Source organism: Fusarium flagelliforme (genome assembly GCF_020744385.1).
Source record: "Fusarium flagelliforme strain FIESC 12 MPI-CAGE-AA-0113 chromosome Unknown B0J16scaffold_6, whole genome shotgun sequence".
NCBI classification, from domain to species: domain Eukaryota; kingdom Fungi; phylum Ascomycota; class Sordariomycetes; order Hypocreales; family Nectriaceae; genus Fusarium; species Fusarium flagelliforme.
This window is the reverse complement of record NW_025763508.1, coordinates 1,335,144-1,362,328: the sequence shown is the minus strand read 5'-3', so window position 1 is coordinate 1,362,328 and position 27,185 is coordinate 1,335,144. Positions and strand designations below refer to the sequence as shown.

Below are 27,185 nucleotides of genomic sequence, written 5' to 3'. Positions count from 1 at the left end.
AAATGCTTTCTATGCTGCTACGAATGCGTCGCTTGAAGACGCTATCGATAATGTTTCGATCGTAAAGAGATAATAAAACAAGAATAACAAAGCCATGATCCAAAATACACAATAAGTACGCCCAAGTAGACTCCGTTGTCCCCTTCTTCCGCCCGCCAGAACCTTGTTTCGCTTCTGCCGAGTGGTTACAATAAATAGACCAAGAAATTAATTAAAGAATGCGCGGGCAACGTCCCGCTGCTCATCATCTCAGCCTAGAGGCTTCAATTGCAGACAATGCTACTCTCTTCAGCCTGCAGCTGCCAGGAGAGGATGGCCATGGTGGTAGTAGGCTTTTTCTCGTGATGACAGTCATCAGACATGATTAGCTCGAGAATGGTCGGTCACTACACAGGATGTCGCTCGTTACAATACGACGCAACAGCCTCCACCTCGGGAACGTTGACCGTCGCCACCACCTGATGAAAGATTCTTGCTTCCAGTCTTGGGTTCCTCCTCATCAAGATCTTGCGGCCGAATGCTCATGTGCACCACGTTGGGGCTTTCAGTAGAAAGTTGGTACTCTGTTTAGCGGTCAGCAAAGGAGGATACAATGTCTCAGATACACGGTGAGCCTTACTCTTCAACTGTTCCTTATCATCTAATAGTTTGCCAAAGTGAATAAGTCTGATGCTGCTAGGACTAGTAGGCTTGGCCTCCCAATCACTTCGCCATTCTCTCAATATTAATTCCTTGAGGGTGTAAATGCTGATGCTGAAGGGGTCCGGAAGTCCAGCTTCAGTCTGATCTGGAATATCCACGTTCCTCCGGCTCAAATACTTGGCATCGATCTTGTACGGATGTCGACTTCCCGATGTAAGGAGAAGTGTAATGTTACAAACGGGCCCATCAGAAGGCCCCCCTGATATCTCTCTGATGTCGTCTACAGCAGGGCCTATGCCCAAGTTCGAATCTTGCTTAGTCGGCGCTGGAGGAGCTGTCTCCTTTTCCTTGCCCTTTGGTGAAGCCGATGGTGCTGTAGTTGACTGATCGATGTTCTCGGATGCTACTGGCACGTTGGTCGAGGATGTTGGCTCAGGTGCGCTCGTCTTATCGGCGGCCTCGTGATCGTGATCGGCAGGCTTCTGCTCGGAGGGCTTGGTAATGTTTTCCATGGCTACAGCATCGTTAGGCTGTTCGAGCCGCGAGGATTCAACTGGCGCAGCGTTACCACCGCTCATGGTGGAGTCCGCTGGAGCCGACATACTGGATGTAGGGTGATAGAGGCGCGGTAATGGATGTGATTTGAAGTCACACCACGCAATAAAGGGAAGAACGCGATAGTAGATGAGACGTAAGCGAGCGAGTGTTTAAAGAACAATGCGATTCGAGATATGTTCGCGATCGAAAGTCGACGATGGCGGATAGAAGATGCGGATGCGATAGAGAAGATGTGGATGAATGTGGTCAGTATCGGTAGCGTGGCTAGGTCTCGGGGAGTAAAAGTGAAAGACGTCAAGTTCGCTGGGAGGTACAGTATCCGTAAGGAAGGATGGATCGCCCAGGCCGGGGGGCCGCCAGGCCGGGGGTGGGGCAGTGAATGGCCCGGAGTCTTGTCCACTCAGATAAAACGCTCAGACGTTCATACGGATACGTTAAAGCATATGCAACGCGACGGCAGGGGCAGCGCAGACCTGCAGTATCCGTACTTTGCAGCAAATAATCACTGCTTCAATTGAAGAGGGAGGAGCAATTCGCCGACTATAGCTCAAGAAAGTCAGGCCGTAAGCAAGCAACCGAACTGAACAGTCGGTGCCAATGCAATATATGCGGCCAAGCGGTTGATGGCCCACGGATACAGAGCTTTGTTTGGTGTCGTCACTTCCCACCTGGAACTTACCTTGTTCAGCTATCTTGGCTTTTTGCTTTCACGAATTCAGGATTTCTCGTTACTCTAACGAGCACTTCTAACGGCCTTTTCACCTTTATTTTCATGTGCCTGGGAACCCGGCATCGTTGAATTGATCGACAAAACTATCAGCAGGCGGCGCAACCCTTGTTTCCGTCGACTCGCCCTGCCTTTCCTTTCGCTGTCTCTCTCGTCATTGTCATTTTATTGTTTTTTTTTTTTTCTTTACAAGGGAGTCAGCAGGTGGGCCAAAGAAAAATCGAGACTTAGTTAAGGGTGTCATAAAGATTAGGATACTCTACCCTAGTCTTTAGTGCCTAAGTATGTCTACATCATTTTGTCAATAGTGGAGGCTTCTGTGTCCTGGTTATTTTTCGGGCCGCCTGGTCAGGTCCAGTCCAGTCAAGCCAAGCGCCCCCTCTCTTTTCGTTCCCTGTCAGGGAAAGCGTCGAGCGACACCACCAAAAGGTTGTTGTTGCACCGGCTGCTCTCCACCCAAAGTTCCACGCTCCAGCCGCTGGCCGACACGGCTTCTTGGCTGCTTTGTGTTGCTTTCCTCGGCCTCTCACGCTCAATGGTAGAGCGGCAGACGGGTCGAGCAGTAGGACCTTGGATAAATACTGGATGTTTCGTAATAAGAAATGAATCCGAACAAACAATGACCTTGTTTCAACGAGACTTGGCTATGAAGAAAGCAAAGACAGCATTGAATTGGCCGACATCAATCGAGAACCATAATTCGAGCTAAGAAAGGTTCCATCGTTCTTGCCGTCAGACCCAGCGGTATGGAGAGAACGATCCATACTCCATACTAACGTTAGCAATCAAGGCAGGGCACACAGGGGCCCAGGCTCTGAGCCTTTGGGGTAACAGAAAACGACTTTACGGCTCTTTCAGCATATGAGGCGAAACAATCGAGTTACTTCATGCTGGCTTGTATCAGTTCTGAGACTCTTTTATTCTTTGAACTCAATCTTACATCTAATATATCTCAGGCTTTCATCTTCTACTTCCTCTAGTCTAGTCGGCTAGGTGCTCTCTGCTCGGGCAAGTCCCCTCCATGGTAAAACGGAAGGTCACAACCAACTTACATTACAGCACCTCCACTGAGTCGGGCAGGTACATAAGTTGAAAGCCACTGAAGTGAGGGAGAATGCACTGGACGGAAGGTGGCGGCCGACTGTGCCGCGTGCTCAGCCCCCAGACGGAGCCCGCTGTCTTCGCGGGAAGTAGCACTATGAGTTGTACCCACGACTGTGTTTTGAGGCAAGAAGCAACAATTGTCGAAACAGTCTTCAATGATAACAACAGAAACGCCCATGGCTATTATCTCAAAACGGTTTATGCTTACACATCTTGACACTATTGTATAGGCCACTTATAAGGCTGACAGCATTCTCCCTTGCCTGGCCTGTGCTTACGCTGTTGTAGCAGACCAACAGCTTACACGAAATACCATACTTGAGAAAAGATCGATAACTACGTCCTCTGCACCCTTAAAATCTGTCTGACTCGAAACACACTCAAGGGTCCTCGACTTGCATGCGTCCTCAAGATCTCCCTCGGTAAAATCGAGCTGGTCCCTGAACTCAACGACAGCCCTTTGCTCTGCGAGAAAGGCACATATCACATGCACGACTCTTAAAACGGTCCGGATGCCCACTCGCCCACAAGAATCTGGGGTGTGTCCCGCATTGTATGAGACAACCGACTCGCTCACCTGCATACGCCAGCTTATTCAACAAACATCAATTGGACACCAGAACAAGGCACATTGTTCTTGATGAACATTTAGATTCACCAACTCAACAGCGGAAGCTAGTTTGACAACTTCCTATTCTAGCCCTTCAACCCATCAAAGATATGCCTGTCTCTCCGCCATTTTTTCCATACTATCTTCGCAGACCAGACTCAGATCTAGACCAAGCAGCCAAGCCTGGATCTAGCTTAACTTGGTATTCGATACATCGCCCCAGGCACCCTGGTCAAATGTGACCTCTCGGGTAGCTCTGGATACACTCAACTCAATGGCTAATGTGCTTCGCCCCAGCTGGATATTTGAAATAAGGTTCTTGAGCCAAACCGAATTTAGCCTACGCCGTGCCATCCGCAGGTCCAACCCCTCAGATTCGAGAATGCTCCTGACAGGGCAATGGGGAAAACAGATAATCTCAGTCAATACCAAATAGCATGAGCTCTTACAAGCCGACATACAAAACGGCTTCTTTCAATTTACTAAAGACTATTTTGCCTTCCACTATGCCTCCCATCGCTAAATACACAGGTATCGATTATAGCACTAACAAATCACCGTTGCTGCCAGCACCTTGTGCTGGTTGAAGCACCGCTTGAGGGGCATGCGCGCTCACCACGTATCCCGTTGAGTGACCATTACCTCCTCCAAAGACATCATCACCTTGATCAACATGCATCGGTGTCATCTGCTGCGTTCCTATACCTGAGAAGTAGGCATCCGCATCGCTAACTGCTTGTGCGAGATTCGCTTGACCATCACCCGATGTAGGGTTTCGGGTTCTTGGATCGATATCCGTTGCTGCTCCACCGTTACCAAACATGCTGATACTCTTCTGGCTGTCTCCTCCAACAAGAAGGTTTTGCTTTTGCAGTGCTGGGGAGTCTTGAAGTTTGCGTGGCCGCGCAGATCTGAAAACAGTCTGCACTGGCTTCAGATAAACCGTCGCTAGTGTTCCCACATTCAAGCACATCTCCTCTAGTGTCGTCGAGTCAAGTCTCTCCGACTCGGCTGTGATGGCGGGCTTTTCGCCCATGACGATCTGCTTGGCTGCATTCATGTCCGTCGACAACAGTCGCCAGTACATGTATGCTCTATCTCGAAGATCAGGGTTGTCGGTCTCCTCTGTTGCCCATTTCAAGACCTTTGGAACCAACTCCTGTCCCTTTGTAGGTCGTTGAATGAAAAGCTTGACTGTAGCTGTGAGCAAAGCAAGCTGTACTTCGACGGGCTCCTCGGCAAACGAGTATAGGAAGTCTTCTAACAGAGCATCGCTGTTCTCTATTCGGTCTGCATACTGGCCAATCACCCAAACCATGGCTGCTTTAGCCTCGGGCTCATCCAGAGAATCGAGGTGTTCGCACAAAGTGCTGATGATGGATTCATACTGGTTGGGGTATTTGCGGAAGATATTTCGGATAACAACTGTAGCTTCCTGCACAATGTATGTAATTTTGGTTGCGACAAGCTCGAGGAGTAGGTTGATGCATCTTCGTGCCGCCGGCTCAATTTTGATAGCCAGCTTACCGATGGCGCGCACCGCTTTACGCACAAAGTGAACGTCGATCTCGGTGGCATACTCCCGCAATTCCGTCAAGACTTCATCGATATTATCCTCATTAGCGAGCATAAAGATGAGTTCAAGCTTTGTGACCTTGACATAAATGGGATCGTTGTATTTGCAGAAAAAGACGCGGATGTCGTTTCGCAGCACTTCTGGTCGTCGCTGAAGAATCAACAGGGCATTTCGCAAGGCAAGATACTGTACCTCAGGGCCCTTTGCCAGAAGTGTGACAAGAGGTGGTGAGAGCTTTCTGCAAAGAGCCGAGATCTGCTTCTGATCGGCGATATAGTTCATCAGATACAGAATCACCCGAATGCAGGTCAACACGACGGACGAATTAGAGTGCGACAATCGTGGTGATATCCGCTCGGCCAGGAGTACCGCCTCTCCGGATTCTTGTGGCACATAGGACATGAGAGCCTCTAGGATATATGTCTGACCCCATCTATTGGCACAAGATTAGCGACGCTTTCACGAATGATAAGGTCCATCTTACTCAGAGCAGTCAGGTAGAATAGCCACCATCTTGGAGGCATTGCTATAGTCAATGGTGAGCTTGATGGCATCACTGCGTTCCCAGATGTCCATCAAGCCGGCCAATGCGCTGGCAACAACGGTGGGATTATCATCCCGAAGAAGGGAATTCAGTCGATCGATTAGGTCAGAGTTCTCCACCATGTTTCGGTCGTGGTCGTAAAGCTTCGCTACGCAGAATGCAGCCGTCTTTCGCACATAGGGGTCGCCATCTTTCAACATGTGCTTGACTATCGGTACGGTGGCTTCGACAAACTCTCTAACATGAATGTACGACATTGTCCTAAGAGCCAATGCTCGTACCAAAGGATTGTGGTCTTCCATATCCTACTGATGTTAACCACTGCCGCCGCCATTATGATACTTTGAACTCACATGTTCTAGTACAGGGATTGCCTTTACGGCAATCTCAGGTCTCATCCTGGCATAGTTGACCAGAAACAAGAAGCACCTATCGGGTGTCAGTGACCGAGTATCTTTAGTAGTACCAATCTTCTTACATCTTCTTGATTTCTAAACTCTGAATGCCCATGCATCCAATGATGTCAGGGAACAGGGCCACCATGTCATTATTGCTCATGGTCATATTGGCCACAATCTTCTTGAGTGCGATCTTCTTGCCCGCATAATTCTTGTCTTTCTTTCCTCCGCTGTTGAGCTCGAGGCGCAGCTCGGCAACTTTGCCCTGTATATTGTTTAGTCTTGTTCCGTCATATATTGATCTGGGGGGCATGTATGCGAGAAACATGGCGGTCATCGTGTCGTTCACGTCGCTGCGCAATGAGCTGTCGATAGTGACATCGAGACGGGGAATTCAATGGAATGCAACAAATGCTCTTGGCCAAGTCCGCGCAAAAGCAGATAAGGATTAAGGAAACACAAGAGTAATCTCGGTGCAGTGGAGGTTCAAAGACTTATAAGACTTCAGGTCCTACGAGGCTGAGACATGATAGAAGAACAGGAAGGCTTACTCGAGCAAACAATTTGGAGTCCCCTCCACCGGCGGAGCTCGACATGGTGTTGTACTTGTATCCCAAATAATGCGACGGAACTGGGTATCGGTAACGTTGAATGTGGGATGGACGCCCTATTCCAGAACAAGCCCCTCACTTTTGAGCGATTCCAAGATTCGTAACTGTCGAATTGACTGATATTTACAACCTAATTGGGTGGGCTGCGTCGCCCAGCGCAAAGAGCTGTAGAGGGTGGTATGGTAAATGGGAGGGGATGGTCACATGTAGGCCAATGCCTACAGCGCAGTTGCAGGTGGTTGAATATTGGATCCTTTCTCGATCGTTCGTTATCGCTATGGGGCTGGTCTGAGATTCGAAGAAACGAGGAACGCGCTGTATTTCTCGAGAACGGTATGCGATGCCTGCCGAGGTCGTACTTGGGATTGTTTCGCTTCGTGAACCGGCGTCGTCGGGGAGTGGAAAGGGGATCCTGGACCCCGAGTAATGTAAGCCAAATGGGTGCTGATAAGATAGACGGTTGCAATTAAGCGGAAATTACGGAGTACAGCTGCCACATTTGCGCCACAGACCAAAGGCCACCACACGTGAACTAACCAATCATCAACCTGAACCAATTAACCAACGTCAACGTCGCCTCCGCGAGCTGCATTCAATATCGCCTTTACCTTTGCGACTACAACACAACATCTTCAACAATTGCCAGCTCACGACACCTAAAATACATCACCATGGCCGCGTCCCCTACAGCCCCCCTCTGGGTCTCCCAGCTCGAGCATGCCCCCGCAGCCAAGGCTAAGCAGTCTGGCATTCAGGATCCCCCAGGCTTCAGCTCCGGAGCGGCTGTCACCAACTCTAAGGTCAGCATAATCTCACTGCGCGATCAAACAACTCCAGCGACTAATACGATATACAGAAGAATAAGGATGCCGCCAAAGTTCAGCCCCGAAAACCCCCGACCGCCGAAGAGATGGACACCTTGAAGCTCAAGAAGGCTTGGGAAGTCGCGCTGGCTCCTGTCAAGGGTCTGCCCATGACCGCCATCATGATGTACATGTCAGGCAACTCGCTCCAGATTTTCAGTATTATGATGGTTTTCATGGCCTTCAAGAACCCTCTGATGGGTCTCATGAACACCAATCAGGCTTTTGAGCGTTTCCAGGCTTCCGAGTCTTTTTCATCCCAGTTGCTCCAGGTCAAGTTTGTGTACGTCGTGTGCCAGCTTGTTGCGCTAGGTGTGGGAATCTGGAAGATCAATCAAATGGGTCTATTACCGTAAGTTTCTTTGGTATATGCATCAATTTGATTGAACTAACAACTTTTAGAACAACACGATCCGACTGGCTGATGTGGGAGGCGCAGAGAGAGCCTTTGGAATACGCCGTGGCAGCTTTATAACTTATTCCTGTTGATACGATAAAATGACTAGATCACTAACTATATGAATCCGGATACTTTTATGTCGCCTTCAAGGCTTCTCGCTTTGCTTTGGCCGCTCTCCATCCCATACCTCTCTTGTCTACAAGTTTCAGGACTGGAATCATAGCCAGGTTGAGTAACGCTAGAAATGTGAAGGTCCAGCCTCTGCCCATTCCCTCAATCATATGGTCGATAGCCGCAGTAGAGGCAGCCCCGAACATGCAGCGTACAAGGTTATTGGCGGCAGTTGCCGTAGCCGGTGCCTTGGGGTTAAGATCGACAATAAGCGTGTTGAGAACACTGAATGAAGTTGGAACGAACATGCCAATGAGGAACACTAGGACTAACGGGACAGCAACGCTGGTTTCAACCTGAAGGGCCCAACCGTATCCGATGAGTGTAACGATACCGGCGAGAAGGATGGGATATATAGCTTGGATTCGCGCTGTTTCAATTGGGAACGTTGCCAAGTCGTTCCCGCGTTTTCTGTCGATGGTGAAGCCGATTTTCTTTGCAATTCGTCGGTAGTTCCAGTCCAACACGCGTCCTTGAACAACAACAGCGATGGCACAACCGAAGCCATAAGGCAAATAGCAGAGACCAACCTGAAGGTCATTGTACCCATAGATCTCCTTGAAGAGTGTCGACAAGGTCGCTGCAGTCAGAATGAAAGCAATATAGATGATTGCGTTGATGCATAGAATAATGGCCATCTCCTTCTCGAACACGATGTACAGCGTCTTCAATGGGTTGGGAAACTTGAGCTTTCGTTTCGGAACGTTCTGATCTGTGACCTCTCCCCTGTTATTGTAAAGATCAAGCATTGTTCTGTTCCATTTCTGGGGCGCTATTGACCCGTTTCCAACAACATTGCGGCATGTCTCAGGGGCTGAGAGGATGAAAGGAACCATCCAAGAGGCAGAGAAGATGGCGCAAAACCAGAAGATAGCAGGCCATCCTAGGAACTGACTTAGTATACCACCCAGCAATGGACCAAGAGCAGGGCCAATGTTGATTCCAGCCCCGACGATGCCCATGTATTTTCCTCTTTCTCCCGTAGATGAGATGTCTGCGACAACGGCATAGCCGAGAGCCAGGGTACCACTGCTGCCCGCGCTTTGAACACAACGAAGAATCAAGAGCGCAACGAAGTTCCGCTGCAAAGCCAATCCGATATTGGCACCGATGTAGATGGAAAAGGCGACGATATAAGCCGGTCGTCGTCCTGCCATATCTCCAAAATCACCAAATATCGTCGGTGACAGCCCCTGAAAGATCATATAGGACGTCAACGTGAGATTGATAAGTGAGATCGAGATGTTTAAATCATCGGCGATTGGGTTTAGCGCGGGGAAGTAAATATTGGCTGTCATAGGGGAGACAAAACTAGCGGCGGTGACCAAAGCCAAGATCCATCTCTTGGTGTTTTTCGAAAAGGTGCTGTATGGTGGGCCGCTTGAGACTCTGGTCATATTCTCGGCATCGCCCAGAACTCCATCGTCAGCTCGAGTTGCTGTTCCATCGTTCGGAAACTCGCCAAGCTTTTCTGAAATGGTATCTCGGGCTATTGGAGTATCAGATACGCTGCTATGTATGCTGATATCGTCATGATCGTGTCTTTGTGACCTCGATTCATTGGTTGAGGGCCGGTTTCCGTCTTTCTCGTCCATCTTTGCTGAAGAAGAGGAAAAGGGAATAAACAATTATCATGACGCGGAAGCTGTGAAGAAGTGGCAGACAAGTCTTTTAATGCTACTTAACTACCCGCGGGATCGGAGAACATTATCCACTAGATCTTATTTCCGACACTTGCGATTGCTATTTCCATGATCTAAACCCGGCCGAACATGGACACGGACCCGGCGGACCAGGGTCCACTTCATGCCGAGCTCCGGACCGATCCGCAATCGGTCTCATATATCGGTAAAATCAATGGTCAGACCGAGAAGTTAAAAAAAAAATGCTGGATTCATCGTCAATTGAAAGTACAAGATTCTTCAGCTTATGAGTAGTACACTACAGAGTCGCTCAATAGGCTATTACAAGTCCGAGCTGAAGAAGAAGACATGATGAAGAGCCATGAACTTGTAGCTTCGAAAGAGAAGTCGTGTTTAAAGAATTTACCAGGTGGAGAATAAGCAGATGCAAAAATCTTTAGCTCCTAATTTGCCATCTATTAGAAATCCAAGATTCTAAAGAGGTTGCGTTACAATCAACCAAGCTTTGGCCGTTCGGTATTCGATTTCCACTCGATGACTAAGCCACGTGGCTTGACGATGTGCGTCAGAGCTCAGAGCTTCGATACAGCCATGCTGTCTACAACCTTCGATCCTCACATCGAGTATGGCCATTCGCTCCAGCACAACAGCCAAAACACCAGACCTGTCGAGTTCGTAACGTCACAGAATCCGAATCGATTGATCTGAGCTCCTTGTTATTTTGTGCGACCGACTCCCCTGTCTCAACACTGATTCGCATTGGGCGCCATGGATATCACAGTCACTTTCAATGAGCTCCTGAAGGAGCGCAATGCGCCGGAAACTAGGAAACGAGTCACCCTAGATGCTATAGATGGCTTTCTGAAAGAGGCGTACAGAATTGTAGGTCATGCGCTTCCATTGCAAAGCTCCGTTTTAGCTGACCAGCTCCTTTAGAATTCGCATATCACGAGCCTTCATCGAGAACTTCAAGATGTCAGACAAGCCTACCTCTCGACTGCGCAACCACGAAAGACAAACACCCGCGCCGCTAAGAGCCAAACTCGAGTACTTTCCGACCGAGATCGAGAAGAAGTCGACGCCAATGCGAAGCAAATGATTCGGGAGTTGAATGCTGGCATTCGCGCCCTCGATGAGGCCGAACAGCTACGGCGTGAGACCGAAACAGCCATGATTCGCAAGAAATATGTAGGAGGTTTGGGTGCTCTGGGCTCATGGGCTTCTGGTGGTATGGTTAGTAGCAAAACTCAGGAGCACGAGGAAGCAGAAGCCAAGGCACGAGATGTGGGCATCCACCGAGACAGCATTCTCTGGTTTTTAAGGCAACGACTGGAATCATGCTGCCGTACGCAACAGGATATGATGGAGGCACGCCTGACAAGAGAGATGGAAAAGAGCCGCAGCATGCTTTCGAGAGCTGGTATCGCCGGAGACTTTGCAGAATTTCCTCCTTCTGCCCGACGAGTCTCACAGACAGCCCCCTCTGAAAAGATCCCTATGTCCGACGACGGTCAACTCCCGAGCCAGGATCTCACGGAGGAGCAGATTCAAATGTTCGAGGAAGGAAACCAAGATATGATGAAGCATTTCGAGAGTAGCTTGGACAAAGTCAGGTACGTATCCATGCATCTTCCGATGTCAATCGGTACACCCTTGCCGGGTTGTCTCTGCACTAGAGCTCCAAGCGCAACCAACACCCCACGGGGAAACAGACAATCTCTTGGGACATGTGGGCTGACTTTTACTTAACAGGACCGCTGAGAAGTCACTACTTGAGATATCCGAGCTACAATCGCTGCTTGTAAACAACCTTGCAACACAGTCAGCCCATATCGAACAATTAGTGTCAGATTCGTTTTCGACAACGGAAAATGTTGGTGGAGGTAATAAGGAACTTAAAAAAGCCACGCAACGGGCGAGTCCAGCAAAGTATACTTTCTTTGCGGCGGGAGGATTATGCGCGTTTCTTGTCGTCTGGGATCTTATATTCTGAGATGTTCCAGTGTACGAAAAGGGTGTATATTTAAAGCGACACCACTGTACTGACATGGTCGATTGATTAGACAACATAATACAAACCGTCTGGCAAGCTAAGAGTAGAAAGGGGGTGTGGCTATGAGAGCCGCGATCGATAATGACCATTTACTACTGTATGAGAGATGCTAAAGCTCTTACATACTATGTCCAGACGTAGCTCGCAGCTGTCTTGAGGCATATTCATTCGAGGCAAGATGCTGCATGGCTATTTACTATAGCAAAAGTAGTGAGATATTGGAGAGGGACCTTGCTATTAGAGTGTCACCGCTAGAGGCACGAACTGCAGCAAAAGTGTTTACAAGTTGTACATGGTTGGTATGGAAACAACCTCGATGGTAACAGTGGCTCATAAACAAGGCAGAGAGTGTCCTCAGAGGTGTTGAGATATAGACAAGTCCCAATAGCATTTCTTGCAACCTAAATTGTCACTTGAAAGTCACAATATTTCTGATGAGAAACGGTCTTTCATCGGGTTGAGCGATCTGACAACTATGCACAGTACTGCTCGAGCATACATATCAGGAGACATAATCTTACATTCAAGATCTTGGCCGGGTACCTTATGTTATCTCACACCTAGTTCTTCAGCCCTAGGCTGAGCTGTCAGGGCGGATCAGATTTCAACATTCGATATTGAAAAGACATACGATGTCAAGTGTTCTTCGCCCAATTACACCGACAGCTAAAACGGGCCCAGCGTCAGGGCCCTCAGATTTAATATTGAGATATAGGTTTAGAACGAGATGAGTCTTACATGGAATACGTTCCATCTCATCGAATAGTCATTGTCATACGACAGCCCAAATCGATACTTTACGTCTTTTAGGCGGGCGAAGTCGGAGGCTCTCTAGCTGTTATTACTTAACCGTGCATTTTAAAGCCCCGTGATGTTATGTCTAAGATTTTTTACTTCCCCGTGACGGGGCGTCCGGGGGTGCTAAAAGAGCCACTCGGCACCGACGATGCATGTGTCCGTCCTGCAAACGGGGCATACGGGGGGGGGGAAGAATCGAAGGGGTCTGGAAGAAGTGACCCAGGTTCTTTTTTCTGGGGAATGGGGCAGATATTTTAGGATTGGTTTGGATCCAGAGGGAGGGGAGAAGAGGGGAGGGGTTTGGGGAAGAACTAGAGAGAACCCGAAATGTACATTGGAGAAAGAATGAACCAACGGTCAATTACGTTACGGTATGTATGTATGATGATGATCTATGGTACCTGAATAGACGGTGACTGGAGATATTCATGGCATGAGATGAGATGTAGATCAGATTACAAAAACCGAACTAAAGGAACCACACATCAGACCACTGAATAATTAGTCGCTCAACTGCTGAAACTGACAGCAGTTGATACAGTACAATACAATACAATACAATACAATTCTACAATTGAACATGGGATCAGTTACTTAAACGGACGAAACACTACGTCAGCTCACCGTCTTCAATCCATGCCAAGGTAAATTGCGCGAAGAGGGTACATACCTCGGTGAGATACGCTTATCCTCGCGCGTGACGTTTCAAGCCGAGGTGTACCCAGGTTGGCAATGATAATGAGAGCTCAATCTTGACGTGATAGATGGAGCTTCACAAGCTTTTCACAAGCTCGCGGGGCATTTTCGGTAATAGGCAAAGCATAAAAAGATAATAATTGTCGCAAACAAGAAAGAAGCAACTGTAAATATCTATCTATTGCACATATATTTTGTCTATAACGGACGACATTCTTCTGTAACGGTTTCACGATCGTGTATCCGTACCTGCGCACGAACTCTCGATTATCTGTACGCCTCGTTTTCAGTTACTCACTTTGTACGCGCTATTGAGTCCGATCATCGCAAGGCGCGATTGTCTGTGTACTATCAACAAGCTCACTATCCGTACTACGAGAGCTCTATTTGGAAACAATAGAGCTTTGGTCGAACAGTTTCTGTCTTAGTATTGTCTGAGAAGGAACTAGGAACGCCAGGAACCATATAGGTACAACAGTCTTAAGGTGAGTCTACGAAAACTCTCAAACGAAACGCAAGAGGAAGTTTCCTCTGCTGTCGCCCTTGGTCCGTTAGGCCTGTCCCTGTTGGGCTCGAGGCTCAGTCAAACAAGTACCTGCACTCCTCGAGCACAAGCACAAGTACAAATCTTTCTATTCGTAGAGGTAGCTTTTTGAGGTACCTACTACCCATGCAACGATAGCATCAACAAGCAGCACAAGGTGCAAGAAAAGTCCACCGCCCGATGAGGTGAGGTGAGCCCAGCCCACAGCTGGAGCTGCACCTTCCACCTCTGTCCTGTCCTGTTTGGCACCGGGCGGGCGCCCCTTCCCCCGAGAGCTCCAGTTGTCCGGAATAACGGCGCCTGATTTGCCCGCGTGCATCGCATGCTGGGGACATGGCCAATTGCATCAGGCCAGAATCTGGTTTACGCAACCTCTGGCCCTTGGAGTGGATATTCATTCATGGATCTCTACTTTCTAAGGAATCCAGCCGGACGAAGTTCCGAGTCTCTTTGACCTCTGGAGATAAGGGACTGGATGGGACGGGAAAAGACCGTTGGGCTCCTGTTTTGTGAGAAAGTGTCTCGCAGATCTACAGCAATCAGTCTCCATCTTCTCTTACACGGACAGTCCGTCCTAGAGGTCAACTGAAGCAGCTTGTGACAGCCAATTCCCAGCACATTTCCCTTTATTGTGTCGCCTAAAACAGGTTTTTTTACTCCATGTCAATCAAACATGACTTGCGGCGGACCGTAACTTACTGATCAAAGTTGCTGTTAGGTACCTTTTTTGTTTACCCCAAAAACGCACACTCCCGCAGGGGTTCAGGCCGATTGGAAGAAGTCTCTCACCTCACTTCACCTCACCTCACCCGCAAACACACCCCCTGGTTCCACTAAAGCCAGGCCACCGGACCGCCCCAAGACCCCTCTGCCTACCCCCCTAATCGACAATCTTCAGGGCCGCAGCCCACTATGACACCGTCACTGAACACACCCCGTCAGGGTCAAAGTCAGACTCGGTCTCAGAGCATCTCAAGCTCCAGCTCGACTGATAAAACGGCGCCTGTCCCTTCTTCATCTTCCTCCATCTCTCGACTCAATTCTATCGTTCATCACATCTCGCCCAAAATGGTTTCTACTACAAATTTCCCTGCCGAAGTCGTGCCCCAAGCACCTGAAGACCCTCTCTTCGGTCTTGCAAGAGAGTACAAGGCCGACGACAGCCCTAACAAGATTGATCTTGTAAGTTCAACCCTCCATGCTCAGAGTTTTAACTGCGCTTTTGTCATGATTGTCGTTGCTGACCTTGATTCTCATAGGGTATCGGCGCATACAGAGATGAGAACGCAAAGCCCTGGGTGTTGCCAGTCGTCAAGAAGGTATGAAACTTGCGCCAGCCCATCTTACACCCTGTTGCTCCATGACATTGTCCTCTCCCAACAAACACATTCCTCTGTCGCATACACAAATATTGCACTTCCAGACCCGGTGACGAGTCCGATGTGGATTCGGCTTACTTCAAGCCCTTCCATTATTGCGACTTTCCCGTCATGGGATCGCCTTTTTGTAATGCGCCATCTGGATCCTTCTCATGCAAATATGCGTCACAACTTGCCCCAATTGCCCCGCCGCCACGACTCCAGTCAAACATTTACGTCTTGAAATTCGAGCTAACCCCACGTTTGTCATAGGCTGATGAGATCCTGCGAAACGACCCTGAGCTTAACCACGAGTATGCCCCCATCGCGGGTATTGCCAGCTTCACATCCAAGGCTGCCGAGCTAGTCTTTGGCCCCGACTCCTCTGCCATCCAAGACAAGCGCTCGACAACACTACAGACAATCTCTGGTACCGGTGCTGTGCACTTGGGAGCTCTTTTCCTTGCCAAGTTCTACAAGGGCAACCAGACTGTCTACCTCTCAAATCCCACCTGGGCGAACCACCACCAGATCTTCAAGAATGTCGGTCTTTCGATCGACACATACCCTTACTTCCACAAGGAGACCAAGGGCCTTGATTTCGAGGGTTTCAAGAAGACTCTGCAGTCCGCTCCCGAGGGCTCTGTCTTCGTCCTTCACGCATGTGCACACAACCCTACTGGTGTCGACCCTACCCAAGATCAGTGGACCGAGATCGCTTCTATCATGAAGGAGAAGAACCACTTCCCCTTCTTCGATACTGCTTACCAAGGCTTTGCCTCCGGTGATCTCGTCAAGGATGCCTGGGCTATCCGATACTTTGTCGACCAAGGCTTCGAGCTCGTTGTTGCCCAGAGTTTCGCCAAGAACTTCGGTCTTTACGGAGAGCGTGCCGGCTGCTTCCACGCCGTTACCTCTCCCGCTCCTGAGGCTTCCAACACAATTACCCGCATTGGCTCTCAACTGGCTATCCTCCAGCGATCTGAGATCTCCAACCCTCCTCTGTACGGTGCCCGCATCGTCAGCACAGTTCTCAACGACCGCGACCTCTTCGCTGAGTGGGAGGAGAACCTGCGCACCATGTCTGGCCGTATCATCAGCATGCGTGATGCTCTCCGTGGCAAGCTTGAGGAACTCCAGACCCCCGGTACCTGGAACCACATTACCGACCAGATCGGTATGTTCAGCTTTACTGGGTTGAGCGAGAAGCAAGTGCTTCAGCTTCGACAAGAATTCCACGTCTACATGACCAAGAACGGCCGTATCAGCATGGCTGGTCTCAACGATAACAACGTTGAGTACTTTGCCAAGGCGGTTGACAAGGTTGTGCGAGATGCTGCTTAGATAGAACTTGATTGTTGGGATTGTGTACGAACTCATGAAAGTGGTCAACTACCTACAAGACCTTGGAAAGAAACGGCGTTTGGATATGTTTATTATTATCACCTATCATGACTGGGTCTCTGCAAAAAAGCACTGAACGATCCTTGTTTTAGCATGCTGTTGACAGCTTCTAATATACCTTGACTGCATTTGCTACCTACAATCTATGACTGCCATTCGTTCTTCAATATTGTGTGAGGATGATGTAGTGAAACAGAAGACAGAGACTGTTTTGGGTATTCACATGTTTGGACAACATCAAGGGTACATTCTTGGCATACGCCAGACCTTTTACCCGCAGATACAGCAGGTATATACGTAGCATGAACACCTTGAAACCCACCATCCTCAGCTGCGATTGGCCCGCCTCTCACCTTGGGCTACCTTGGGCTGACAGGCGGTTCCTGCTTTATTAGGTAAAAGTACTATTCTCGCTGTAGCGGTAACCCGAAGCGGACCAAGAGGTTGGGCGGGACTCCATCGACGAATATTCGGGGAAAATTCGCGGTCTCGGGGGAGTCTCTCTGTCTACTACTGCGGTTTCGTTGTAGCTATCGCCGACGCGGTATCATGACTCCGATTTACCGTGAAGGCGGGGTTTTGGTCTTGTCTTGGACTTGCCATGCACTCCCCTGATATGGGCTGAGCTGTTTTTAACTCCCGTCTGGGGAAGACGAGAAAGAAGCAGTCATCGGTCTTTTTTTCTCCCTCCTTTTTTTCTGGAGCAGCCCACCTCCGCAATTTTTTATCTTTTCCCCGCATGGGAGCCGCTCGCTTGTCCGGGGACAAGGGGGGCGTGTACACAAGAATCGAGCTCTGCGAGACAATCACCAGGTACAAACAAGATACGATACGGGGGAAGTCGGCGTAGTGGAGGTTTTTTCACTTGTTACGGTGGATACAGAAATGGTAGCGAGGTCTAGTAACTGGGGAAAACGGTAGACTCGACGTTACAAAGCTGCTGCTTGTCTATACCTTGCTGCTGTTTCTGTCTTGTTTGGTTATCGTTATGTCATTAGACAGGCAATTACAATATAGGATCCATACACTGTCCCGACAAAGTCCGACTATCATGAAATTATCAACTTCAAAGCATTAGAAACCATCAACAGTGGAAAGGGGAAAAAAAAACTGTCCAGTGTTTCCTTGGGCTATTACACAATGGCGTATCCACCGCAGCGGGTCGGTACAGAGTACTTGGGCGGGACTTCTCCGATGCCGGGGAAGACCAAGGTATGGAAGGAAACTATGGGGTAATAAGAAACCTGGAGAATGGTGCTGGTTTCGTGATCGAGGCTGTACATTGCGGGTGTGTTAAAGCTTTGTGGAGTAGGTAGCAGAAGAGGAGACCACATGACTGTTGGTTATTGTTGAACGGATAGATGGATGCGTAGTTTAGCTTGGATCTATAATTACCAGGACACAATTGTTCATGATATGATGTGGAAGGGGATAAGATAGATATTACTACCATGTGAAGTCTTTGGATTTTAGCTTGATATACAGTGACAGAGTGAGTCTAATGAAAGCTAGGGAAGCCTCTTCATATTCTTGAAATGTGAACTTGACAATATTAGACTCACATGTGTTAAACTAAGAATATTCCTCTCAGTTAATCTCAGTTCTATAAACAATTACGCTGCTTCAAAAACCCTGCATATAGTTCTATAATACTACTCAGCTAGAGAAACAGTCCGTTCCCAAGACATCGTCAATTGCACATTGCTTTCATCAGAAGTACAATTCTTACAGGCAATTGTTTCTAACACAGCATAGTACTTCGACTGATCAACTGCGGTTTGCAATGAGATGAAGAGAAACCGACATAACGGTATGGATTATCTTTAACCAGACCTGTTTCCTGAGCCTCGCTCCAGATCATTTGTTGATTTATACCAAATACTCAAGAGATGGAATATATCGGCTACGGAAACTCGCTATGTCTATGAGTACGCCTTTGTGATAACATTAACCGTCGTGCTCTTGCTGAATCAAACACTCTTAGGAAATGCTCGCTCTTACTGCCTGGAAGCCTCCATCTCAAGATTTTTCATCTCAATGAGCCCTCACATCTGGTAGTTTTCTTTTCTTGTCCCAGATTATCTTTGGCAACTCAAGCCTAGTTCGAAATCTCCTTCACTTGGAATAGTTGAGAGATCTCAGGGTATTTTTACTGTAGACGGTACTGAAACTTCATACATAAATCTTCAAGTAAAGCAAGCAATCCAATCATGTTTTTGATTTATCCAGTATATGATAAAATGCTTAGTTGGGTGACACTCGCATTTTCATGAGTTTGTGATACTTCACTCACTCACCTTAGCTCACCTCGGCACATTTAGCTGCCTAAACTGGCAACCCCCACCAACCTCACCACCATTCAGGTACACTGACACAACCTATCTCACCAACAATGCACCTTCAGCCATGGGGAGAAAATTACCGTGGAAAACATCCTCGGCCCAGTCAAGTCCAGAGAAGAAACCATCTCTAAAATCTGAAAGTCCACATCCGACGCCTTCTCGATCACCAAATCGCCGAACTGGTACTCCTTCGGCTTCTACCAAGACACCGCGTCGTGAGCGCGTTGTCGAAGCAGAAGGTATGACACTACGAACTCCCCGTCATTCCATGAAGACTCATAAGATTCATAGATGGCATACGCAGTCCGTCGACATCGCCTCCTCCGGAGCCACCACCAGAGAGGTATGTTTCACTTCACCCTCTAAACTGTAATACCAGCTAACCAGTCCAGATTCATGAGAGTTGGCCTAGACCACGATGATCGCTATCGCATGGTCGAAGACGAATTCGTCAACATGGCTCACCAATTCACCGTCCATCTCCATCGCGCAGAGTATAACCGCCTAAAGAACCTGGCTAAGCACCAGAACGCGGATACAATCCGCGAAATAGAGCGCCCCGTCGTTGGCGCGCCTACTCTTCTTGCGCGGCAACGTCATGAGACCGCGCATAGAGAATCCAAGCAACGCACTCTTCTTGGTACCTCCTCTAACAACAAGAACATACCTTACTCGGGTTCGAGTCTGCAGGGTCTTATGGAAAGTCCGAGGAAGGAGCATAAGTGGATTTCAGCAGGTCTGGCCGACGCGGCTAAGACGAGAGCTTCCGCTGGGTTCGATTCACAAAAGGTTACTCCGGTACGGATGAAGCATATTTCAAAACCTTCATCTGGGCAGAAGAGACATATTTCTCTGGCGGATGATGACGAGACTGATGATGGGGATGACTTGGATCTCGCTACGCCTTCACGCACACCTGCGACAAAAGCGGCGCGCACAACCCAAACTTCAAGCCCGGCTATGTCGCGTTCAGCACCTCGACCGGCTTTCAGTACTCCTCGGGCGCTGAATACAACAACGAACATTACTTCACGGTCAGGATCCAGCGCTAAGCGACCAACTACAGCACCAGGAGATGGGGCTCGGGGGGCAGCTAAACGCAGCGATGTCCATGAAGACATTGACGATGACGACATATTTGGGATTACAAAACGAATGTCTGACCGTCGCAAGTCAAGGGGACAAAGTCGCAAGACGGAACACAAAGCACCCGTCAATTCCTCGCTTGATGACATCCCTTCATTTATATAAGCATTGGAGACCAACACTAGGATTCTCATAATCACAGGAATACAGACATTTTTACGAAAATCAAATCAGTTCTTTTATTCATGTGAGTCCTATCCTTCCATTGGCCGGTCCTGCATTGTAAGCTCATCAAAGTCGTCCAGCAACTCATTCATATCGACCTGAGGAGCCTCATCATCACCCTCAGTCTCAGCCACGCTCATCTCCTCTTCCTCTCTCTTCTTAGACTTGTACAGGGCGAGCGTAGCACGGAGCTCCTCGTCTTCCTCGACATCTCGCAAGAACTGTTCGTACTCTTGATCCATACGTTCTTGGTCGGCCTTCTTGGGAAGAAGCTCGCCCTCGTCCTTGCCCATACGCTTGAGTTGCCAGTTTCTCTTGCGGTTCTTTCTGCGGCGGGGGTAGTGCTTCTTGACTAGCACCACGTCAGGAATCGTTGACGAGTATGTGTTGGAATTCTCAATCGCCTCATATTCGGTGTTGTTGAAAACGGTCTCAGCCAGGAGGTAGCCCATAGCGGAGTCACCAGGCTGGAGAAGTCGGCCCATATGAGTCCTTGTGAAGTATGTTCGGTCGTTGACACCGAGATCAGTAGCCCGGGCAACTGTGGCTTCGGCAAGCGTCCACTTGCCCTTCTGGTTTGTTGTGAGTTCAATGTCCATGACGATGAACTCAACGAGCTCATGGGTATCGGTCAAAGACAAGAAGGGGGCTCGCCAGTAGATTGGCGCACTGATATCACAGGTCTGGAGGGTCTGAGGATCCATCAGGTAGAGGGAAGTACCGATCTTGTGGCAGAGAAGGAGAGGTGAGATGTTGCCACACTGCTTAGCCATCTTGATGGGCAAAGCAACCAAGTCGTCCTTACATATAGGGACCAACTCGGCCGAGTATGTGAACTTGAAGGACTTCTTGGAGGTGTGGACATCCTGAGAAATCAGCTCCTGCGATGCCTTTACCTTGACGGGAACCACGGAGTTGAGGAAGTCGATGAACTTCTCGGCCTGGTTCTTTTGCGAGAAGAAGAAGTCGATACCATCCTTGGCTTCTCTGATGTTAAGGGTATCTCTGTGCGCACCATGCTTCATAATGAGTTGTTCGAGGAAAAGGAAGGTTCGCTTGTGAAGAACCTTCTGGCGGACCTGAACAGCGGCTCGCCAGACGTTGGCAGTGTATGACTTGGCACACTCGGGACACTGTTGGTAGGCCACAACATATATAACCTCGAAACTCTGCTGGAGCAGCATGCCATCCTGGACTTCATCCTGGATAGTGAGCTTGACCTTGATTCTTCGCGAGTGAGGTTCTGTCCAGATGAAATGGGCGTCTATGATGCGAACTTTGTTCAGGCCTCGAAGTTTCTTCAGGCACAGAGCCAACAGTTCTCGAGATTCGAGAGCGGCGACAATCCAACTGGTGGGGGGCATGAGCCATCGGTCGCAGTCTCGGCAGAAGTTGAGGGTCGCCTCTCGCTGGACGCCCTGGGAGATGTCGACGGTGAGCTTGATGCAGTCGTAGCAAAGAGCGCCAGAGGCAGCGGTTCCATCGATGGGAGCACCACAGTTACAGCACAGAATACTGAAAGATTTGAATTAGCATTTGCGCCCAAGACAACAGTGCGGGGTGTTTTTGAAAAGGACCAAGACTCACGTTGCAGCACCCTGCTGCTGAGCGACAGGGGCTATAGAGATAGGCTGGTCATCCAAATCCATCGACATGCTGGGCAACGATGTCGTGGGTGAAATTTCTGTGATGTTTGGGTTGGAATTGAGTGATGCTCAGTGACTCTTTCGAAACCCAATAGTGGGAGAAATTGGTTCGCCGCCGCTTGATAAGCGGCTTATCGGGCAGAATATTTTTTGGCAGGCGCGGGGCAAATTTTTGGAAAATGCAAGACACAGTCATAAAGTTCAGGGTCCACCTCACTTGGCTCGATAAAGATTTGATCATGCCGATCATTGGATGGGCCATCATGTTTTAAATGGATATTCTATTCTATCACTGAGAAATTCATGGTTTTTGGGCCAAAATCAGGTATTATAGACAAAAGAAGGACAAAAACTGTGGCTCGTATGAAAATTAGAAAATCTTGCTCAATACTCTCGTGACCTCGGCGGGCTGCTCTTCCGCATCCGACTTCTTCTTTGCAAGAGGGACTTGCTTGAAGGACCGCTTGACCTGTCGCACCGACTCGTCCGCCTGACCGTCGGTTTCGGCGTCTGCCTTCCTCTTCTTGGTCTTGGCCTTGACCGCCATACCGTCCAGCATCTTTGCCTTCTCCACGTTCCTGACAAACTCCTTGTTCTCCTTTGTCGACTTGCTGATTTCGGCTCTCATGCGGCTGGTGCGCTCTGCGTTCTCGACAGCAATTTGTTCTGTGAGGTTGTGCCACTTGAAACCCTTGAGGTATAGCAGGTTCCATAAATCGTCGTGATAGTAGCCGCCCTTCTTGCCGCCAATGGTGCGCGCGTTGAGAAGATCGCAGACAGCCTTGGCATCCTTCTTTTTGGTGAACTCGACCCAACCCTCGGTATATGAACGCTTCTTGTTACCGCCAGCGCGAACGCGACGGGCGTGCGAAGCTGGATCTTCGGGAGCGAGGAAGATGCGGTTGATGGTGCCGTAGGGTTCGAGGAGGGAGCGCAACTTGGTGGGCTTCATGAAAGGCGGTATGCGAGAGAGGTAGACGACGCCTGACTTCTTAATAGCAGCTTCGGAGGCGACGAGGTTCTTCTTCGTCAAGGTCCTTGTAATGTCGGGAAGTTCTGTTGATGTGGTGTCTTTTGATTTGCGCTTAGGCTTTTCGGGCTTGTCCTCCTTCTTGTCTTCTTTTGGCGCCTTCTTCGAGCCCTTCTCAATCACCTCTTCCTCATCGTCGCTAGCATCGCGATCATCATCGCTTCCTAGATCATCTTCGTCGTCGGAGTCGGCTTTCCGTCGCTTGGCGCTGCGACCACCCTTTTGCATATCATCTTCTTCGGAGTTGTAGCCGACGTCGCTTTCTCCATCGCTGTCAGCGATCTCGAGGAACTCGTTTTTGGTTTCGGGCGCCATGTTGAATACTGAATGTGAACGAATGGCAGCTATTGGGATTGGTGTCTCCCTATGCGAGGCTGGAGAACTGAGTGTAGAAAAAAAGTAAATCGCTGATAAGATAAGCCGTCGTGCGGTCCCTTGCTCAGACAGGTACAGGGATCTATCGAGAATTGGAGATAGGTCATGTGACTTGGAGGGGTAGGTAGGCAACGACGTCACTGATAAGAGGATGATTTGGAGGGACAATTTTTTGAAGACTTGTATATCAGTCACAGGTGTGCAGAACGTCAGGAGTTAATTACCAGTACTTCGAATAGCTGTTACCAAATATAACGATACTTTATCGCTTTGCGAGTCTATAACCAATTCTAATGACCCAAACTGCATGCACAATACTCATATTTGCCATCGTGAAGGTGTTCAATTGTACTCAAGATCAACCTTTATGATCTGGCTACCCTTGAGCGAAACATGATAATGAACTAAATAGGAGCTAGCTTCTCTACAATCGATCTCATGACTTCTCTATCAATCTCGAATTATATTATCATGTCTTATCAATCCGTGGCGGGGTTTCTATCATGACGCTGCCGAAGATCGGTACTTGGATGTACTGTAGTCCATAATACGTGGGGCAAGACCGCGAGCCGCGAGCCGCCAACCGCCGTCATGGAACATGCTACCTTAACTGAGATAGGCGGTACCTACTTCTACCTGCCTTAGGTTTACTCATGACCTCCAGCTCATATACTCCACTTCCAACCTCAAAAGTGGCCAACTACAAAGATATAGTCTGACTGCTATTGCTCTTTCTTTCAACTCACTCTCTCACATAAACCACCCAATATGTCTGTCGAAACAATCACCACAATCTCCCCAAACACAAATGAGGCCATCCTCACCAGGAATGGCGCCTCTGCTGCCGACCTTGAGTCTCTCCCCAAGGTCGCCGCCGAGGCTTTCCAGAGCTACCGCAAGACAACACTAAAGGAGCGTCAAGCTATCGTTCGCAAGTTCCTTGATGCTCTCATGGCCAAGAAGGATGAGCTTGGTGAGGAGTTGACTGTTCAGATGGGTCGCCCCATCTCCTACACACCCGGTGAGGTCGCCACAGCTGTGAAGCGTGGTGAGTATCTCCTCAAGATTAGCGACGAGGCTCTTAAGGACACGGACGGTGAGCCCGAGAAGGGCTTCAAGCGCTTCATCCGTAAGGTCCCTGTCGGACCTGTTCTCATCATCTTTGCGTGGAACGTAAGTACTGGCCTCGTTTTGCTGCTTCTGCATCGCATTAGTTCTGTCACTGACTCTGTCTAGTACCCTTATCTCATCCTGGTTAACTCTCTTATTCCCGCTCTTCTTGCAGGATGCAGTGTAATTCTCAAGCCCTCACCTCAGACCCCTACCATCGTGGAGCGTGTGACCGATCTCCTCAAGGAGTCGGGCTTGCCGGATGGCGTTTGCCAGTACTTCCACTGCGGCTCTCCTACAGTCATGGAGACCATCGTGCGTGATCCCAGGATCGAGCTGGTTTGTTTCACGGGCTCTGTGGCTGGAGGACTTTCTGTGCAACAAGCTGCGTCTGACCGCATTGTAAATGTCGGTCTGGAGTTGGGTGGCAAGGACCCGGCATATGTCCGATCAGATGTCGATATTGATTGGGCTGCTGCAGAGATTGTAGATGGTGCCATCTTCAACTCTGGACAGAGCTGCTGCTCTCTCGAGCGTGTATATGTCGACGAGAAGATCCACGACCAGTTTGTTGAGGCCGTGCAAAAGGTTCTCAAGAGCTACAAGCTCGGAGACCCTTTTAACAAGGAGACTCAGATCGGACCTGTCGTTTCAAAACGATCGAAGGAAGCTGCCGAGGAACATATCAAGGACGCCGTCGCCAGTGGTGCCAAGGATGCGACTCCCGAAAACGAGACTTTCAGCAACCCTCCCCCCAAGGGTAACTTTGTGAAACCCACCCTTCTCACGGGCGTGAACCACAGCATGCGGGTCATGACTGAGGAGTCATTTGCCCCAATTAGTAAGTCTTACGACGAGATCTTGTTACTATAGTGCTGACCACGATACAGTTCCCGTTATGAAGGTCAAGGACGACAGCGAGGCCATCAAGTACATGAACGACAGCGAGTTTGGTCTGACCGCCAGCATTTGGACCAAGGATACAGACAAGGGATACGAGCTGGCCGAGGATGTGGAAGCCGGCACCGTTTTTGTCAACCGATGCGATTATCCGGCACCGGTACGTTCCCCTCTCCGCCACAAGCACAAAGGGCTTTGCCTTGTGTAATGAGTGACATTTTACTGACTTATTGACAATAGGATCTGGCATGGACTGGTTGGAAGAACTCTGGCAAGGGACAAACACTTAGCAAATTTGGCTTTGACCAGTTTGTTAAGCTTAAGAGCTACCATCTTAAGGATTACCCCAACTAGAGGGATTGATAATTAAAGAGAGGGATTGTTAGTTAAACACGGTCAGGATGTTTGACAACAATGACTCTGAATAATGAGACGACGTCTGTATTAAAATGAATCAAAATAAACTGCAAGCAAATCTGGTATTGTTTCCTAAGATGCACACATCATTTCTCTTAGCGACTGGGCTGTCTCTAGGAAGTGTCGAAGTGTTTCCCCTGGCGAGAAGGATTCTACAGAAGCGGGTGAGACGAGACGTTTTCGATAACGGGCAGCCAAGACAGGGACTCATGAGTATCAACATAAGCTTTTTTTGGGTGATGAATGAGAATGAGAATATGCTGCATTCGGTAATTTATCGCCGAGTCGAACAATCTGCGACAACCAGTCACACTTGAACTTGTGAGTGGCAGCAGAGATGACGACATGAGACTCAGGCAATATGAGGTTAGTAAATGTTTGCATGTGAGATTATTTTCTATTGAGGCTATTCAATTGTTGATATTGACTTTGTTATCTATCCCTCTTCAGGGTTATTAGTTGTTCCTGGCCTGGACCTGACTTTGATGACCGCCTCTCCCTTTCTTGTATACGTTGCACGAGAAATTGGCTTAGAGACGGGACGCCACGCCACCGCTTCTTTTTCTCCTCTGCCCTTCACCAAAAAAAGGATGCCCGGCATTGAGTATATGATATTGAAGGTGCCCTTGTACATGGATGTAATTTCATTTATAAGCATCGGGCCAATAAATGCCACACAAAGGAGTCACGTCAGTTTGACCGTGCACTTTATCGATAGACTAGTTTGCAGACTAGAAAATCTGAATATAGAACCATCAGTCAAGCTGTGTCCTCCTTGTGGTCTTTGCCTACCGTTTTCTTTGACTGATGACCCCCCTCTTTCGTCGCACCAACTTAGACAGTCGCCCTCAGCTGAGACACTAGTTCGGGGCGGTGGAGTGCAGAAATTACAGGGCACCCGAGCCGCTGGAATTCCAGTGTATTTGGCGACATTCCAGAACAACTACAGGTACCTACCTACCTAGGTACTAGTCTAGCTTTCTCCCTGCGCCTGCCTACTGCCTGCACGCGGAGGGATAGTCTAGTCACTGACACAACATTTGCTTGCATCTGCAGTCAGACTTGTTGTCTTCTCTTTGTCAAGCTCGTATCTTATATTAATTGGCATTTGCCTCTTTCGTCCTGTTTAATTTCTATCTTTTTTATTAGTGCTTGGATCTTGTGCTGCCTGTGCTTGTCATTTTTGTTAATGTACAGCACATACATACATTCCATTCCTGTCCTTCTTTTTTCTGACCTATACTATCTAAACTCACTATAACCCGGGCTCTCTCTTTCTACAGGCTACTTACCTATACAACCAACCTTCACTGTTCATTCCAATCTACTCCGGTACCTGACATTAGTGACACTC

General features: G+C 48.8%; 10 protein-coding genes across 10 annotated transcripts; 5 read left to right on the top strand and 5 right to left on the bottom strand.

Annotated features, from left to right (window-relative positions):
- Position 1: 1 nt before the first annotated feature.
- B0J16DRAFT_346970 (ubiquitin-related domain-containing protein) lies at positions 2-1,715 on the bottom strand. The gene is made up of 2 exons (XM_046128513.1): positions 620-1,715; positions 2-563 (listed from the first exon to the last, which is right to left on the bottom strand). Exons 1-2 carry the CDS (start codon positions 1,242-1,244, stop codon positions 406-408), a joined length of 783 nt encoding a protein of 260 aa, XP_045980037.1. The 5' UTR covers positions 1,245-1,715; the 3' UTR covers positions 2-405.
- Positions 1,716-4,179: 2,464 nt separating this feature from the next.
- Positions 4,180-6,472, bottom strand: B0J16DRAFT_272865 (adaptin N terminal region-domain-containing protein; the record flags this gene model as incomplete). The annotated part of the gene is made up of 4 exons (XM_046123615.1): positions 4,180-5,650; positions 5,702-6,066; positions 6,115-6,190; positions 6,240-6,472. 4 exons carry the CDS (start codon positions 6,470-6,472, stop codon positions 4,180-4,182), a joined length of 2,145 nt encoding a protein of 714 aa, XP_045980036.1.
- Positions 6,473-7,317: 845 nt separating this feature from the next.
- On the top strand, positions 7,318-8,138 carry B0J16DRAFT_171402 (uncharacterized protein). Its single transcript, XM_046122423.1, has 3 exons — positions 7,318-7,570; positions 7,627-7,985; positions 8,036-8,138. The coding sequence occupies exons 1-3, from the start codon at positions 7,442-7,444 to the stop codon at positions 8,106-8,108; spliced, it is 561 nt and encodes a 186-aa protein (XP_045980035.1). The 5' UTR covers positions 7,318-7,441; the 3' UTR covers positions 8,109-8,138.
- B0J16DRAFT_171413 (major facilitator superfamily domain-containing protein) lies at positions 8,079-10,163 on the bottom strand. Its single transcript, XM_046122424.1, has one exon. The coding sequence runs from the start codon at positions 9,797-9,799 to the stop codon at positions 8,168-8,170; it is 1,632 nt and encodes a 543-aa protein (XP_045980034.1). The 5' UTR covers positions 9,800-10,163; the 3' UTR covers positions 8,079-8,167.
- A 339-nt stretch (positions 10,164-10,502) lies between these two features.
- Positions 10,503-11,968, top strand: B0J16DRAFT_171376 (uncharacterized protein). The gene is made up of 3 exons (XM_046122422.1): positions 10,503-10,729; positions 10,784-11,460; positions 11,600-11,968. The coding sequence occupies exons 1-3, from the start codon at positions 10,616-10,618 to the stop codon at positions 11,838-11,840; spliced, it is 1,032 nt and encodes a 343-aa protein (XP_045980033.1). The 5' UTR covers positions 10,503-10,615; the 3' UTR covers positions 11,841-11,968.
- A 3,038-nt stretch (positions 11,969-15,006) lies between these two features.
- Positions 15,007-16,640, top strand: B0J16DRAFT_322935 (pyridoxal phosphate-dependent transferase; the record flags this gene model as incomplete). The annotated part of the gene is made up of 3 exons (XM_046125740.1): positions 15,007-15,120; positions 15,198-15,257; positions 15,570-16,640. 3 exons carry the CDS (start codon positions 15,007-15,009, stop codon positions 16,638-16,640), a joined length of 1,245 nt encoding a protein of 414 aa, XP_045980032.1.
- A 2,466-nt stretch (positions 16,641-19,106) lies between these two features.
- On the top strand, positions 19,107-20,293 carry B0J16DRAFT_387285 (uncharacterized protein; the record flags this gene model as incomplete). Its single annotated transcript, XM_046131661.1, has 3 exons — positions 19,107-19,281; positions 19,334-19,385; positions 19,435-20,293. The coding sequence occupies 3 exons, from the start codon at positions 19,107-19,109 to the stop codon at positions 20,291-20,293; spliced, it is 1,086 nt and encodes a 361-aa protein (XP_045980031.1).
- Positions 20,294-20,337: 44 nt separating this feature from the next.
- Positions 20,338-22,188, bottom strand: B0J16DRAFT_171293 (NMD3 family-domain-containing protein). The gene is made up of 2 exons (XM_046122420.1): positions 21,941-22,188; positions 20,338-21,868 (listed from the first exon to the last, which is right to left on the bottom strand). Exons 1-2 carry the CDS (start codon positions 22,006-22,008, stop codon positions 20,383-20,385), a joined length of 1,554 nt encoding a protein of 517 aa, XP_045980030.1. The 5' UTR covers positions 22,009-22,188; the 3' UTR covers positions 20,338-20,382.
- Positions 22,044-23,660, bottom strand: B0J16DRAFT_171298 (Pre-rRNA-processing protein ESF2). The gene has a single exon (XM_046122421.1). It carries the CDS (start codon positions 23,342-23,344, stop codon positions 22,370-22,372), a length of 975 nt encoding a protein of 324 aa, XP_045980029.1. The 5' UTR covers positions 23,345-23,660; the 3' UTR covers positions 22,044-22,369.
- A 362-nt stretch (positions 23,661-24,022) lies between these two features.
- Positions 24,023-26,188, top strand: B0J16DRAFT_346946 (Aldehyde/histidinol dehydrogenase). The gene is made up of 4 exons (XM_046128512.1): positions 24,023-24,577; positions 24,641-25,355; positions 25,405-25,574; positions 25,655-26,188. Exons 1-4 carry the CDS (start codon positions 24,173-24,175, stop codon positions 25,766-25,768), a joined length of 1,404 nt encoding a protein of 467 aa, XP_045980028.1. The 5' UTR covers positions 24,023-24,172; the 3' UTR covers positions 25,769-26,188.
- Positions 26,189-27,185: the final 997 nt, after the last annotated feature.